Source organism: Aulonocara sp. 'chitande type north' Nkhata Bay, linkage group LG3, assembly GCF_057382095.1.
Source record: "Aulonocara sp. 'chitande type north' Nkhata Bay isolate Kocher_YH1m ecotype deep benthic linkage group LG3, A_spYH_male_GT1.1, whole genome shotgun sequence".
NCBI lineage: Eukaryota > Metazoa > Chordata > Actinopteri > Cichliformes > Cichlidae > Aulonocara > Aulonocara sp. 'chitande type north' Nkhata Bay.
In genome coordinates this window covers 78,457,088-78,473,398 of record NC_141346.1, presented here as the reverse complement: position 1 = coordinate 78,473,398, position 16,311 = coordinate 78,457,088, and the positions used below count along the sequence as shown (strand labels likewise).

At 43.0% G+C, this 16,311-nt stretch overlaps 2 protein-coding genes and 1 pseudogene across 3 annotated transcripts in view; all 3 read left to right on the top strand.

Annotated features, from left to right (window-relative positions):
- Positions 1–3,394, top strand: part of LOC147337113 (protein NLRC3-like) — a gene marked incomplete at its 5' end in the record, with an annotated part of 31,935 nt that extends 28,541 nt beyond the window's left edge. Inside the window, 2 exons of the mRNA XM_086266079.1 lie at positions 2,920–3,071; positions 3,381–3,394. Coding sequence (XP_086122205.1) covers positions 2,920–3,071; positions 3,381–3,394 — 166 coding nt within the window. The remainder of the gene's footprint in view (positions 1–2,919; positions 3,072–3,380) is intronic.
- The window catches only part of LOC147337109 (uncharacterized), a 360,298-nt gene that overhangs the window by 87,582 nt on the left and 256,405 nt on the right, over positions 1–16,311 (top strand). The window lies entirely within an intron of this gene.
- LOC147337110 (protein NLRC3-like) overlaps positions 1–16,311 on the top strand; it is a 547,272-nt pseudogene that overhangs the window by 299,169 nt on the left and 231,792 nt on the right. The gene's annotated exons all lie outside the window — the stretch shown is intronic.

Genomic DNA, 16,311 nt, shown 5'->3' with positions numbered 1-16,311 from the left:
CACCCTCAAGAGATGGAAAAGGGGAACGAGGGCCGACGTCCAGGTGAAACTGAGAAGCTACCAGAGGCTAGCTTCTTGGCTGTGGGGAGAATCCTGGTGCCTGCGTCCACTTCCTCTCCGGACATTTAGTTAATATGTTACGCCGGTGACTGGGACCTGGGCTCTGTGGCTCAGAAGCAGTTTTTCTCACGGTGTGTCCGTCAAACGTTCACTGTTTTTATTGATAACAGCTATGTCTGCTCATCGATCATTGCTTCCCCCAGCTCTGGAGTCGCTGCCCTGCCCAGCAGGTCCACAGGTCTGCATTGTCTTTATTTCAAGTGCCGCTGCAGTCAGCTGTTGATTTTGCAGATCGACCGTCATCAACTCGGTTGGCCCCGCTTAACGTTCGCTCCATAACAAACAAATCATTTATTCTAAGCGATCTCTTTATTAAAGAGTCTCTAGATTTCATGTGTCTGACTGAGACGTGGCAGCAAAATAAGAATTATGTCCAATGTTCCCTCTAATGTTTCATGTGTCTGAGCGAACACACAAACTCCCTGAGCGGTCCCTTGGATCACTGGATCACGTTGTCATTAACGTGGCTTCACTCTACATCAACCAAAACACCGGTGTCGGCACATGAGGACGCTGTCATAGCCCGTCAGCGACGTTGATTAGCTGCGTATATACGAATGTGAATCATTGGCTGGACTATGGGATAAGGCGGCATCGTTCTAAATACTGGAGCAGCCAGTCACTGACTAACACTGCAAAGCAGAATTGTTAACGTATTTATTTTAATTTCAATTCAGGTTAGTATTTAGTATTTAGTATTTAGTATTTATTTATTTATTGTCATTGTCAAGAACAATGAAATTGCGTTTGGGGCTTCCATACAACCCAAAAAAAAAGAAGAAAATAATAAATACCCCTTAAAACCCAAGTGTACATATTTAACCCAGTGTGACTCCAATGCAATAAGACAATCCTTAGCAACAACATGAGAACATGACAAGTAATGTTCGTAGAAAATCAGACAAAGACCTGAGAAACATGACAAAGTACAACAATGCAACCCATTCAATATTATTGTACTGTGAGATATGATATCAGATATGATAGTTATCTATTTAAGAAGGAGGGGGGGGGCAGGAGGGGGAAGAGAATAAAGATATGATGCACCAATGCAGACCAGTTCATTGCTATTAAGAAGTTGGATATGGTTATTGTCCGTGAGAGGGGGGCAGAGAGTTCAGGAGCCTCACAGCCTGTTAGATATCTTTTTATGCGCAATGCAGATACTCTGTGTGCAGAGAGCGTGTCAGCGGATTGCGCCCGTGCGCAGCTTAGAGGGAACATTGATTATGTCCACTTGAATGAAATCTGCCCGGCTGGCTGCTCCGTCAGCTGAACTCCGCGTCTTTTAGGACGTGGTGGAGGACTCGCTGTTGTTTACCAGGACAGATTCACATGCAGTCTGATGACCTCGGACTCCTTTTCTGCATTTGAGTCACAGATGATGGTCAGTTCTCTAAAAACCAGTTATTGTATTTTATTCTACCTGATGGGGTCTTTCTAACTGAATTTAATGACCTTCTGACATCCATCATTTCATTGGAGAAGGTTGGGAGATTTGAGCCGTCATATTGATGAAGCATCCTGTAACACTGCTGCTGAGCTCATCACTGTCACTGAGTCTTTTAACTTTAGGCAGCATGTTTCTGGCCCCACACATACAAAGGGTCACACACTGGATCTTGTTTTCTCCCTGGGTTTAAATATACATGATGTATGTGTGGAGGATGTCCATGTGAGTGACCATAGCTGCATATTTTTTAACTTGTTATTTTACTTGGATCCTTCATCTCCTAAACTGATGATCCAAAGGCGGATTATAAACCAAGATGCTGCTGGAAGGTTCTCTGCCATGTTTGACCCTCGCATGGCTCGTAGTGACCTCGACTCACGTATTTTATCCTTTAATGATCAATGCAAGTTGTTGGAAAGCCCACTGATAACATGTTTACATGGCTAAAATGTTATGGCTCATTCATTGATAGTATTTTCGCCATAGAAATTGTTATGTCCTATATTGTTGAACCCACCATGTCTATGCTGATGCTCTTTGAACGCACCACATACGTACTCGAGGCCATGCAGTGGCTGCTAGTCTGTGTTCTCAGTATTTTTATGTGTCAGTTCCAGTTTTAGAGCTCTAAAGTGCAGCTATCGTGTTAGGAATATGTTAGGAATAGACAGGAACACTGAGCACACTGAGGTCAAATCTTTATTTAGGGCGACCGTGGCTCAGGGGGTTGGGAATCGCATCTGTAACCGGAAGGTCACCGGTTCGATCCCTGGGCTCTCTGTCCTGGTCGTTGTGTCCTTGGGCTTTACCCTACTTGCCTACTGGTGTGGGCCAGAGGGGCCGATGGCGCGATATGGCAGCCTCGCTTCTGTCAGTCTGCCCCAGGGCAGCTGTGGCTACAACCGTAGCTGCCTCCACCAGTGTATGAATGTGAGAGTGACTGAATAGTGGCATTGTAAAGCGCTTTGGGTGCCTTGAAAAGCGCTATATAAATCCAATCCATTATTATTATTATTATTTTACCACTCGCTGCATTCTTGATGTTCATGTTCTTCTCTTTCCCCTCACCCTGCAACCAGTCATGGTAGATGCTCCTCCTGGAGCCTGTTTTCACTGGGAGGATCTTTGTGTCAAAGGGAGTTCTTCTTCCCACCATCACCAAGTGCTGCTCACAGTGGAGGCGGTTACCTTACACTGTTAAACAGCTTCAGATGACTGTTGTTGTCTGTTGGGTATTGTCACTTATAAATAAAGTTACATTGAATGGATGTATGGATGGATAGATGTTATTGTGACAAAGAGAAAACGATTGTTGACAGATTGATTGTTGTTTTGTGTGTCTGCAGTCTGTCAGGCTGTCTGATCACAGAGGAAGGCTGTACTTCTCTGGCCTCAGCTCTGACCTCCAACCCCTCCCATCTGAGACAGCTGGACCTGAGCTACAATCATCCAGGTGATTCAGGAATGAAGCTGCTGTCGGCTGGACTGAAGGATCCAGGCTGGAGACTGGACACTCTCAGGTATGGAGAGAATGTCTGATAGAGGAGGAAGAGCTGGAAACATTTCCTGTGTCCTTCACTCACTTCCTGTTTGTTTCCTGCAGATGAGACATGAACAATCACACATGCAGGAATATTTTCAGGGACAGACACACTAGTCTAGCTGGATAGTTCATGGATATTTATGTAGGGGTCTCCAAGGAGTCTGGTTGCAGGAACATTTAGGTCACAGGTGTACCTGAGATAGATACCAGTGTACCTAATAAAGTGTCAGCCATGTGTATGTTTCCCATGCTGTATGTCCACAGTGACAGAAGGATGAAACAAGGCTGTGAATCATTTCAGTCTGTGTTTGTGACAAAGAGGCAGACAGGAGCAGCTAACATTTGGAAATGGAAGCTTAAATAATGACAAACTCTACATTCACAGCTGAATTAACAATAAATTTGTTCTCAAGTGCACATTTAGCAGCTAATGCTATTACTGTTTTCCCTTGCTTTCTACAACTTGAGCAGCTATTGCTAAGTAGGCCACTTTGCTCTGCCAAGGATTTATGTGACCATGATGAAAACTCTGATAAGCTAATGCTGCTAAGCTAATACTGTTTATGGGCCCTGTTAGAATCAATATTTCATTCTCATTCTGTTGTTTGAGAACAATATTAACGTTTCACATCATTATAACACAAGAGAAAAGGGTATTAGCGTTAGCTACTAATGCTTATTCACCTCAAATTAGCTTTAGCTGCTAATGGTAGCCTACTTAGCAATAACTGCTCACTAATATAATGCTAATTCACATCAAATTAGCATTAGCTGCTCAAGTTGTTATAAGGAAAGAGAAAACGGTATTAGCATTAACTGCTAATAATTGTTCACCCCTAATTAGAGTTAGCCCCTAATGGCAGCCTACTTAGCATTAACTCCTGACGTCGTTGTAATGCAGGGGAAAAGAGTTACCATTATCGGATAATGCTAATTCACATCAAATTAACATTAGTTAACAACGGTAGACTTCGTATCATTAGCTGCTGTCATTCTTACAAAGCAAACAGTATGAGCATTAGCTGTTAATGCTTTCTCATCTAACATTAGAATTGGCCACTAATGGCGTATTGTTAAAAAGTAAAAAAACACATTGTTAGCATAAGCGGATGATGCTAAATCACCTAAATTAGCATTAGCTAATGATGGCTACATACCTAGCATTAGCTACTGATATTGATATAAATCAAGAAAATATGGTATTAGCATTAGCTTTTAATGCTTTTTCATCTAAAATTAGAATTAGCCACTAATGGCGTGCTATTTAGCATTACCTCTTCACATCGCAGGGGAAAAGTTAAAATTAAATAAAAAAAAATGTTCAGATTAGCTACTCATATTGTTAAAAAGTAAGAAAAAACATTGTTAGCATAAGCGGATAATGCTAATTCACCTCAAATTAGTATTAGCTAATAACGGCAACCTACTTAGCATTAGCTGGTCACATTGTTATAATGCAAGAAAATATGGTATTAGCATTAGCTGCCAATTCCTAAATATCTAAAATTAGCATTACCTGTAATGGAAGTCTACTTAGCATTAACTCCTCACTAATGTAATGCTAATTCACATCAAATTAGCTTTAGCTTTAGTATTAGCTGCTAGCACCAGCCTACCCAGCACTAGCTCCTCACATTGCTAAAAGGGAAGAGAAAACGATATTAGCATTAGCTGGTAATAATTATTCACCCCTAATTAGAATTAGCTGCTAATGGCAGCATACTTAGCATTAACTCCTCACATCGTTATAATGCAAATGAGGCTAACTTACATTAAATTAGACTGCTGTTATTAGCTAATGCTATTTAGCAGTAGCTGCTCACATTGTTATAAAGCAAAGGAAAACGATATGAGCATTAGGTTCTAATGCGTATTTGCATTTAATTAGACGTAGGTGCTAATGGCGACCTACTCAGCATTAGCAGCTCAGATGTTGTATTGCTAGGGAAAAGAGTGTTAGCATTAGCCGTTCACATTGTTATAAAGTTAAGGGAAATAGTGTTAGCATTAGCTACTCACATTGTTAAAAAGTAAGTGTTAGCATTAGTGCATAATGCTAATTCACATCCAATTAGCATTAGTTAATAACGGCAGCCTATTTAGCATTAGCAGATAATGTTGAATTTGGCCCACTGGAAAAGTTAAGAACTCAAGATTTAGGAGTGTTTCTCGATAGCTCTTTCTCATTTGAGAAACAAATAAATGTTGTTAATAAAACCAGCTGTAAGCTTTATATTGTTGATTGTCATTTCCCATATGGAAAAGATATATAAATCTTATAAAGTTTGTATCTGTCTTGAAACTTGTATGAAAAGCATACAAGAGTGAAAACAGATATAAGATCCCTTGAAAAATTATATAATGAAACTTGTATGTTTTCGATACTTACTAAAACAATATATGAAAGTAATGAGAAAGTGGCCACTTTCGTGAGTATGACTTTCATCATATAAGTTTTTAGTCTTTTCCATATGGGATATGCTTAGAAATATTTACTCATACATGCTTAGTTTTATAATCGATTGCATAATGATAGAGGTTTGATCCTTAGTAGTCTGTAAAGACTCTGTGTGCCTTCCAGAGTGCTCTGGCATGCACACACCACTTGGGGCCATGAGAGAGGTCGTACCCTCTCTTACTGATTTATGGTGTAGGACAGGGGTCTCAAACTCAATTTAGCTGGGGGCCGCTGCAGGCAGAGTCTGGGTGAGGCTGGGCCGCATTAGGTTTTCCACAAGAAAGGCATGGTTAAAAAATTCCAATCTTCTCAAATCTCTTTATTTTTATTTTTTAACACAAAATATGAAAAATAAATAAACAAATTAAGAATTAATAAGAAAATAAATCAATCTGTAATACATAAATAAAACAATAATAAGATATTTTTAGTCAGTGAACTTGTGTGTTTCTTTCAGTCTTCTATATCTGCTGTGTTTAGATTGAAATGTCTGTATTAACAGTTCTATAACCTTCTTCTGAACATGAATGGAACACTGTAGAAAATGAACTGTTCTTCTGAACATGGCTTCTCTTGCCTACTCCTTGCTGCTAGAGACCTGGCAGCGTTTCCTCTCGCATAGCCGAGCCAGATTTGGCCTGAGGGAGGAAGCAGTTGCGACCCTCAGTATGTCTTGAAGATGATCATCCGTAAGTCTGGACCTGTACTTGGACTTATTGAAGTTCAAAGTGGAGAAGAGCTTTTGGCACAAGTATGTGCTACCAAAAAGGCACATGGTCCGCTTGAACATTCGGGAAAGCCGAGGGAAACTAGGGCTCAAGTCTCTCAAAAATTGTCCAAGCTTGTCTGCTTTTCCACTCACCTCCCTGAACTTTGCTTTGAGTTCAGAGTTGCACTGCAGCTCAATGAGCTCCATTTGAAGCACAGAAGGGGCATCTTGCACATCAAAGGAGAAGGGGTCCGCAAAAATGTGAAAGGTGGCTCTGTGTGTCTTGAAGTCAGCAAATCTGTGATCAAATTCCTCCTGTAGCCTCAAAATGACATCAACATACTCGTCAGCACTGAATGGTGTGCCTGCATCCACGAGTGCCTTGCATGCTGGGAAATGGCAAAGGTTTGTCTGAGAGAGCTGAGCTTTCCAGAGCGCCAGTTTTGTGGAGAATGCTCTCACGTTGTCATAGGCAGCACTGACAAGTTGCCCCTGGCCTTGTAACGTCTTGTTCAGTACATTAAGCTCATGTGTCATATCAACAAGAAAAGCTGAGTCCATGAGCCATTTGGGATCAGTTAGCACAGGAACACTAACTCCATCCTTCTCCATGAAGGCTTCACTTCTGCTCTCAACTCAAAAAGTCTCTTTAATACATTTCCCCTGCTGAGCCAACGTACCTCAGTGAAGTCGAGCACATCCCCATATTCTGACTCCATTTCCTCTAAAAAAGCTCAGAACCTTCGGTGCTTTAAGCCCCTGGATCTGATTTGGTTGATGCATTTCACAACAATAGACATCACATTGTCAAACTTCAGGCATTTGCTGCAAAGGACCTGCTGATGGATGATGCAGTGCAGAGCAATGGCCTCCTCCACGCCTTCCTCTTCCAGTTTGTTTTGTGCCACCAGTCCATGTTTCCTCCCTGTCATTGATGGCGCTCCATCTGTTGTTATTCCAACAAACCTCTTCCATGGCAAACCAACATTCTCAATGGCATCACACAGCTTGTAAATATCTGCTGAGCGGTGGTCTGGCCATGCATTGGAATTACTGTGAGCAGCTCCTCCATCACTTCAAAACTGTCATCAACACCACGGACATACATTGGGAGCTGGGCAGTGTCGGTGATGTCTGTGGTCTCATCAAGAGCGACTGAGTATACACTGAAACATTTGGCTTTCTCACACAGTTGGTCATAAATGTCACTTGACAGGTCAGAAATGCGATCTGCTGCGGTGTTGGCAGAAAGGCTGATGTTGCTAAACTGACCTTTCTTTCCCGGACAGACTATATTTGCAGCCTGCAATATGCACTTTTAGACAAATGCACCTTCTGTGAATGGCTTCCCTGCTTTAGCAATCATCTCACTAACCACGTGGCTCCGACTGCTGCATTATTCTCTTTGGTTGCTTTCTTGGAGAAATCTTGCTGCCTCAGTAGATCTGTTTTAAGACTGGCAACCCGGTTCGCTCTCTCGTCTCCCTGGTATTTTGCACCCAGCTCAGCATGTCTAGTTGTGTAATGACGTTTCAAATTGTATTCCTTGTGCAGCGCAACTTTCTCTGTGCAAATAAGACAGGTCGGGGTGCCCCTGTGCTCAACAAAGAAATATTGCATTGCCCACTTTTCCTGAAATTGTCGGTGCTCATCACCAACCTTTCTCTTCACCGCAGGCTTTGAAAAAGACATGTTTGGGGCTATGTGACATTTATAATTCTACTTGGTGTCACTGTCGCATTGAAGTTTCAGTCAAGCGTTTAGCCGACGGACGGGGAATGTCTCAACGCGTAGAGAACGTCATTTCTGCTTCTTTTTCTTGCAACCGTAGCACGGCGATCGGCAGATAAAAAGCCGGTAGCAGTCTCCTTTGTTTTTACGCTCGATGTTCATGTCTTTCATGACGACACGAACACCGTGGCGTTTGCAGATGGTAGAAAGTGCAGGGATAGCGAGCGCAAAAAAGGCGACTGCTCACGGCGCCGGGCTGTTGTTACAGGAGAAAGAAGCGGAAACGACACCGTGACATATAACAAATAACATCAGCTGTTTCTGATGTTAGTTGTTTTGACTGCTTTTACATTATATTGAAATATATGTAATGTTCATGTTTGCTGCAATGCAAACGCAGTGATGCAAATAAAAACATGGAGCCACAAATTACGGTGCGACCCTATAATTAGTCCGGGTTACCGGGGACTGTTGTTGCCGATGAACAGGTGTCGCTATGTGACTGCAGACTAAATTGGGCTGCATTGAGTTCATGACTTTTCTTTTATCCCGCCGCCTACGCATCACTGTGAGAGTTAATATGAGATCTCTCTCTGTGGAAAAATAACTTTAAATCCCACTGACGTGTGTATAAATCTATATACGTATAACGTCCCGCTGGGCAGCAACTTAAAAAAACAACTTTTTTTGAAGTGTTGTGAACGCAGCGCGCTGGGGCGAATGTCGGCGTTTGCCCAATAGAAAGGAGGAAGCCAGCCAGGCACAGGAAAGAAAGAAACACTCCAGGGCAACGCTGCTGGAACTTTGACTCATTGAGAAATGTTTCCCTGCTTGCATCAAGCCCGGCTGGTGTCCCCTGAGATCCATATCCCACCCTGATTGGTGGGTTAATTCAGCTCCGCCCACAACACTGTAAAGTGTCATACATTATCAAACTAACATTACATTTTCATATTAAGGTGGGGCAAAAAACTATCGTCCTGCGGGCCGCAATTGGCCCGCGGGCCGCGAGTTTGAGACCCCTGGTGTAGGAGGACACCTACTCTGTGTCTGGTTAAGTATAAGAGCCCTTTGTTAGGGGGACCGCTGGACTCTTAGCACCAGCTTTGGGGTCACAGGGTCACATCTGGAACACACACACACACACACACACACACACACACACACACACACACACAGACACACACACTATGCACAGACTGGTACTCTTTGTTCATACCTGTGTAAGACGTCATAATGAACTTGTGCATATTCATGTAAGCTCAATAAAGAGCAGTGTTACGAGGGAGCAGACGAGAGCGACTGAGGTCAAGTGAAGGAACGGCGCTGTCACAGTTCTCTCCCTCATCAATTGTCTGGTTCCAGCGGTGGGTCTGTGCTAGACGACCCATCACCAGCTTTTTCCACTGGTTACCAGTACGTGGTAGAATCCACTTCCAGATCTGGTTGTCTTTAAATCTGTGAATGGATTGGCTCCATCTTATCTCTCTTTAACAAAAGAATCCAAGTGGAGCCCTCAGGTCTGCAGATAAGCAGCTTCTGACCAGAACTAGACGTAAAAACAGAGGTGAGCTTTATCGATGGCTGCAGCCAAACTCTGGAACAGTCGCCCTTCACATCAGGTCGTCACCAACACTGGACATTTTTAAAAGCCGGTTGGAAACACATTTGTACTCTGTAGCTTTCAATCCTGACCAGTCTTTATAGTCATTACTGTGTATGTTTCCTATTTTCTCTCTACTCTGTGCAGCACTTTGGCTCAAGCTGTTTTTAAATGTGCTGATAAATAAATGTAGATTTCTTTGAATAAAACAGTGGAGCCGAGCTTTGAGCTCAGTGTGTAACAGTGTGTGTGTGAGAGCCATGTAATGTCCATGTGTGCATGCTGACTGTGCTGCTCTGACCCCCCTCCTCCTTTCAGGGTGGAGCCTGCTGGAGTCCGATGGTTGAGACCAGGTCTGAGGAAGTGTAAGTGTGTTTTTAATGGGATTCATGAAAACAAAGCAGCACACATTCAACCATCTTCATCATGTCAGGAGTCATCATCAAAGTGTCAATCAATGAACAGATGATGGATCAATAACTGCAGCTGGATTGTGTTTGTTCTCTCCATCAGATTCCTGTCAACTCACAATCGACACAAACACAGTGCACACAAAGCTCCAACTGTCTGACAACAACAGGAAGGTGACACGTGTGGAGGAGGTTCAGTCATATCCTGATCATCCAGACAGATTTGATTATTATCAGCTGCTGTGTAGAAATGGTCTGACTGGTCGCTGTTACTGGGAGGTCGAGTGGAGAGGAAGCGTTTATATATCAGTGAGTTACAGAAGCATCAGAAGGAAAGGAGGCAGTGATGACTGTGTGTTTGGATACAATGATCAGTCCTGGAGTCTGTGCTGCTCTGATGATGGTCCTCAGTCTGTCTGGCACAATTACAGATCAGCATCCATCTCCTCCTCCTCCTCCTCCTCCTCTGTCTCTAACAGAGCAGCAGTGTATGTGGACTGTCCTGCTGGCACTCTGTCCTTCTACAGAGTCTCCTCTGACACTCTGATCCACCTCCACACCTTCAACACCACATTCACTCAAACTCTTTATCCTGGGTTTATGTTCTGGCCTCGTGCCTCAGTGTCCCTGTGCTGAGTGGAGTGTAAAGAGTGTCTCCTGTTACAGAAACACTCTGACTGTTGAACAGATAGTTCAGTCTGTACATGTCTGTCTCTTTCACTCACAAACACGTTTTCAGATTCATGGATTCAATCAGTTGATGTTTGAAACTCTTCTAAATGATTCCTTGTAAACTTCTTCAGTCACAAACAAACAGGAAGTGATGTCACATGTGTTCCTGTCCACACAGCAGAATGAGTCTATTGCTGACAGTGATGTACAAACAGAGTGAGCATTTCTGAGGCCCAAAATAAACTGAGTAGTTCACTGAATGAACAATGGACTGTGAGCTCAGTTCCTTCATCATTAGTATGGATTATATATGTATATGTATTATATTAGTATCATATATATCAGGTGCTGCTGCTTTCAGTCATTGTGCAAATGTGCTGTTTGTAAGCTTGTAAAGCTGCAGTCAGCTGAGACTGAAGAAGTCACCTGATCAGTGAGCAAACGTTTCTGAAAACGTCCAGATGAACAGAATCAACCTTTTGGGATCAGCCAGCAATGCAGCATCATTGTTGTTCAGCTTCAGAGGTTTGCAGGAATGAACTGATGACCAGAAACAGCTGCAAAGTCCAAGAAAATACCAGCTGGAGTTCAGCTGCATTTGAAGAAGTCAAAGAAAAGTAAGGATGGCAAAGGGCGACGTTTTCTTCCAAAGAGCTGCAAACATGGTCGACGCCTCATTAGAAGAATCATCTGGACATTTGTGAGGAACTCTAACCAAGAAAGCAACGTCACACAGATCCAACAGACAGTTTCCATGACTGCAAGTGTTGAGTGGAAAAATGCTACATTGCATTATTGCATCCTCTCACCACAGGAGGCGCTGTTGGCACCACTGATTGCTGATCAGCTGTTCTCTGATGATCTGATTGATACTGTGAATAACGGGACTCACTGAACTCTGTGACACAGTGAAGATTACAGAGTTTAACTTCACCCTTTAAGACTGACCACAGAACCAAGTCCGCCAGAGCTTTTGTTATATTTTTACATGCTGTGGAGCCATTTGTGGGAGCATTTCAAGTTGCTATACATCAATACAACTGTTATAGCCCTAATTTTAATAATATGTATGCATTAAGTCCATAGTAACTACATAAACTGCAAAAAAAACCTCTGCTCATCCATCTCTGTGTGTATCAGGATACATTTGGTTCATAATACACAGAAAAATCAGAGTTATTACCTGTAATAAATGTGAAAGATTCCTGCAGTGATAACCAGGCAGGACTGAAACACATCCAAGCTGTCACCACGGTAACAGCACCGCCCATCCACAGGTGAGGGGAGGAGCAAAAAGAGGGACTTTGACCATTTTATACTAAAAACACTCAACTAATGTTTCTAATATGAAACAAATAAGCCCACATTAATGTGAGCGTTTATTAAATAATAATAATGATGATTTCCTCCTGATCTCATTTCCACAGCAGAGAAAACTGTGGTGTATATTGAGGTGGAGGGTGTGGTCTGTGGCTCAGGTGTAGAGTGAGGGTGGGGTGCACCACAGCAGCATGCTGGGACTGCTGAGGGTGGAGGAGGGAGTGATGATGACATCAGAGCTGCAGCACAGAGACCAGTGAACACACAGTCTGTTCATCTTTGCATAGATACAATATACAGCACAATATTGAATGACAGACACGCTGTGGGAGCTTCCACAGATACACTGACGTCAGCATCCAGAGTCCTCCTGCTGCTCCCCCCTCAGAGCCCCGTGATCAGCACCAACACATTCAGTTAGATGACAGAGTCCAGCTGCAGCTAGAATCAGCTCCCCTCTGTGAACAACAGCACAGCGTCAGTGTTTCACACTCAGTGAAAGGAGGAAACAGCAGAAGAACACCATGTGTGCTACGTTTCCCAGGACACACTACAAACTGCACAAATACAGAGCAGCACGTGGAAGGACCTGGAGCTGCATTTACAGAGCTGCAGACAGCGTGATGTCCTGTATGGACAGGTGGAAGGAACCAAGTCCTCAGCTGGAACACTCGTGTTTGTCCACAGACAGGAAACACAGCAGGAAACTTCCTCACAGAAGTGCAGCTCATGGATAACACACTTCCTGTCAGTCAGAATGAGGCTGCAGCCAAACACAGAAAGGTGTTTTTGTCCAGATGAGCCCAGAGAAGAAACACGAGTGTTCACAGACATCAGAAGCTCAGAGAGGTGAAACATGAGGTTGGAGTCCTCGTCAGCATCCAGAAGAGCTGCTGTGAAACCCTGAGTACTCATGACAGACTCTGATGGCACAAACACATCATGATTCAAACAGAAAGACAAACATGGAGCTCCTGATCCTCCTGCATGAGAACAAGCTGACATGAGCGCTGTGTCTGAGAGTGTCTCCCTGTCACAGTGACAATAACACAGCTGCTGCTCACAGTCATTAAACTGACCTGAGGTCAGCTGTGCTCCTTACATATGAACCATGTGACCTCACATCAGTGCTGTGGATGACTGTAGTCATAGAAGAGTAGAGCTGTAGCAGGTGGTGTGAGGAGGAGGTGGTGTATTCTAGTTAACGCAGTACTGAAACACTCCAGCAGAGGGCGCTGTTAAGTCCTTATTGTAACACAGTTACTGTGTGCAGTTAGACTTCATACATAATCTGCACTTATTTCCATCAGACATGCTGTCAGGAAATGATTGGTTTCTATTGATTCTACTTCCTGTTGACTCGTTTGATGACAGTGAAACAATCACAGCTGATTGTGTGATGATGTAAACTGTCACTGTTACATTCAGTGTGTGTGACATAATGTTAGTGCAGGCTGATAACAGCCTGGTTCTGTTAGAAACACATGAACGTGTCCATAGATCAGTGTGTGTTTAACATGAGAGCTTCAGCCCTGCTGATGTGTTAAATAAAGACATGCAGGAAAACTGATGAGACTCTGAAATAACTCTTTATATTTATAATGTAACTCTGCATCAAAAGAACAACAAAGGATCCCAGACAGGTTTCTGTGAACAAAGACCATTCTGATGTTTCTGTGTTTCTAACACTTTGACATTATTAGTAAACAGACTGCAGTGAGCAGCATTTATAAAGAGCTTCTATATAAAGATATGACAGCTGTTTGACAAGTTTATCACTCTGTGTTTGGACCTGATCAGTCCAGCTGTTTACTTGAAACATGTTCATTTACCTGTTCTGTTATATTCATGTTCTTGTCTCTGTTGAAAACACATTTTAATGTCCCTCAGATTTTTCTCCCAGATGAATAAATATAAAAATGACACAAACTGACTGCAGCTACTTTTTGTCCTTTCTGTCAAAAACCTTCATGTGACTCATGAGAGACACGTTTCAGCTGTTTGTGACAGATCAGAGGCCAACAAGTCATTTATAACACTTTCCATCATTGTTTAAAGTTCTCAGTGTTTCTGTGTTGCTGCGTATAGGATCTCCCAGCATCATCACTGTGCTGTCCAATCATTGTGTGCGAGGTTACCCTTATAGTGCGATGTGTGTTTGCACAAAGAGAAGCATGTGTGTCAAATATAAATAAGCACAGAACAGAAACAGCTGCTCGTTTCTTCTGTTTAGAGTCAAGTTAGTGTTTTGTGTCTTTGTTTGAGGCCTGATGTCGAGCAGAGGTGTGTGTAACTGCACTGCTCTGTTATATGTGTGAAGTGTGTGCTTCTCTTCAGCATCATCTTTGTCACTGCTGATTCCTTTGTGTCATCATGTGTTGAGAAGAGAGAACAGTTATAACGGAGGAGCAAAAGGAAGCCCTGAAATCTGCATCAACAAGGAAGTGTTGGCTCACCAGTGATCCCAGCAGAGCCACTGGTTTGGCTCCAGTTGTTCTAGATTCAATGATGTTGTTGCTACAGATACATGTCAGCATCTTTATTGAATTTAATATGAAGCAGAAATGGTGTCATTAGGAGAAGAAGAGGAGAACAAGTCCGGCGAGGAGGCAGCAGCTCTTAAAGATGAAACAGCAGCTCAGCCCTGAGCTCAGAGAGCTGCACATGAAAAAGCTCCTCAAGCAGATCCTGTCAGAGGTTTGTCATCAACAGGAGGAACTGTTCACATCATAGGATGAAGATGCTGTCAGCTGGATGAAGAAGGTTATTTAATGCAAACGTTCACACTGAAGTCAAATTGTTGTCGTGTTGAACAGATTCATGTACTGATCGTCTCCAGAATGTTAGAAGAGCTTCAATGAATCATTAGAAACAACTTACAGCTGCACAGCTGTGTCAAACACATCTGTGTGTCATTGTGGGATTGTTGTGTTTCTACATGTGACACACGTCTAAAACATGCACACAATCTGAACACAAACAGGGACTCATGTGTTCCCACAGCCAGATGCTGAGAGCCATTTCCTTGTAGTCCTGTGTCTACATACATGAACCATTAGATGTTATTGGAATGATTGTCAGCTCTGATAGTTTCATGTGTGTTTAGCTGGACGCTGTTTGATCCTCGACATGTTTAAAGGTGTCCAGTCCTGAGACACTGGGGCTGGAAACAGCTGTGATGTCATTGGACTGTCACACAGACAGAAGTGCATGAAGTGAGCAGCCGAGGAGCCGCTGATGTTTTGGATTCAACAGCATTTGAAAGGTCGACACAGACACATTTGCACACAGAAAGCTGAATCTGTCATATGCCACAGTGAACTCACTGTTCAGTGTTTTTCAGGAAGCTTCTTAACTGCCTCTGCTGCCAAACAAGCAGCTGATGTCCTTGAGAAGAAGCTGAAGAAGTCTTCAACAACAAATACAGGAAGTGGACTTTCAAATACTAGATTCACTTTAGACTCACAGAGAAATGACTCAACCAGCTGTGTTTGACTATATGAAAGGTCAGTGTGTGTCTGCACACAGACTGTTGTGTTGGACTGTTATTCAGTTGTCTGCTGAATGTTTTCAAATGTCTGCATCTCAGCTGTGATGAGGCTGGGGGTCATGGGAGGCCACCGTAGCAGCCTCTTCAACATCATGACATCATCATAAATGCTGCTGGACTGTCTGATGGGCTGACGGTGAAAAAGCCGTCGGGAAGGAAACAGAAGACATTTCAGAGGCTGCAGCAGATTTCTTTGATTCGGGGCATTTTTCAGCTTTATTGGACAGAGCAGTGAAGATAAGTGACAGCAAAGCAGAGAGAAAGGGGGCGTGGCCCGGGTCAAAGCCAGGCCAGCTGCTCTCCACCTCGTGGTCACCTGCTCATCCTAGTGAGCTCCACCAGCAGCCCTTTCACACACTTTACACTGTCAAACACTGTGTGTGGACCTCAGCTAACAACAGGCTACATTTAAGTCTGGACTACATGCTTTTATATTGTTTTTATTCCATCAGCAGCTCAACATCATGAGCAGCTTTGACATAAAGACATCAAACTCAAGCTGACTTTAAACTACTTTTAATACAGGGGCTCAAAAACAACAACATCTTTATTATATATCAGGACACAAAGTCATTTCATCTCAAAGGGAAACAGCTTTATTTGGAATAACCAGCACTATCAACTGGTTTGGGATCTCCACCAGTTTCATGTCTTTGCAGCTTCTCCAACAAAGTTCCTGTAAAATCAGCATGTTTGTCTTTATTGGTTTGATAGTGATTGATTATTCAGTCCCAATCTGCTG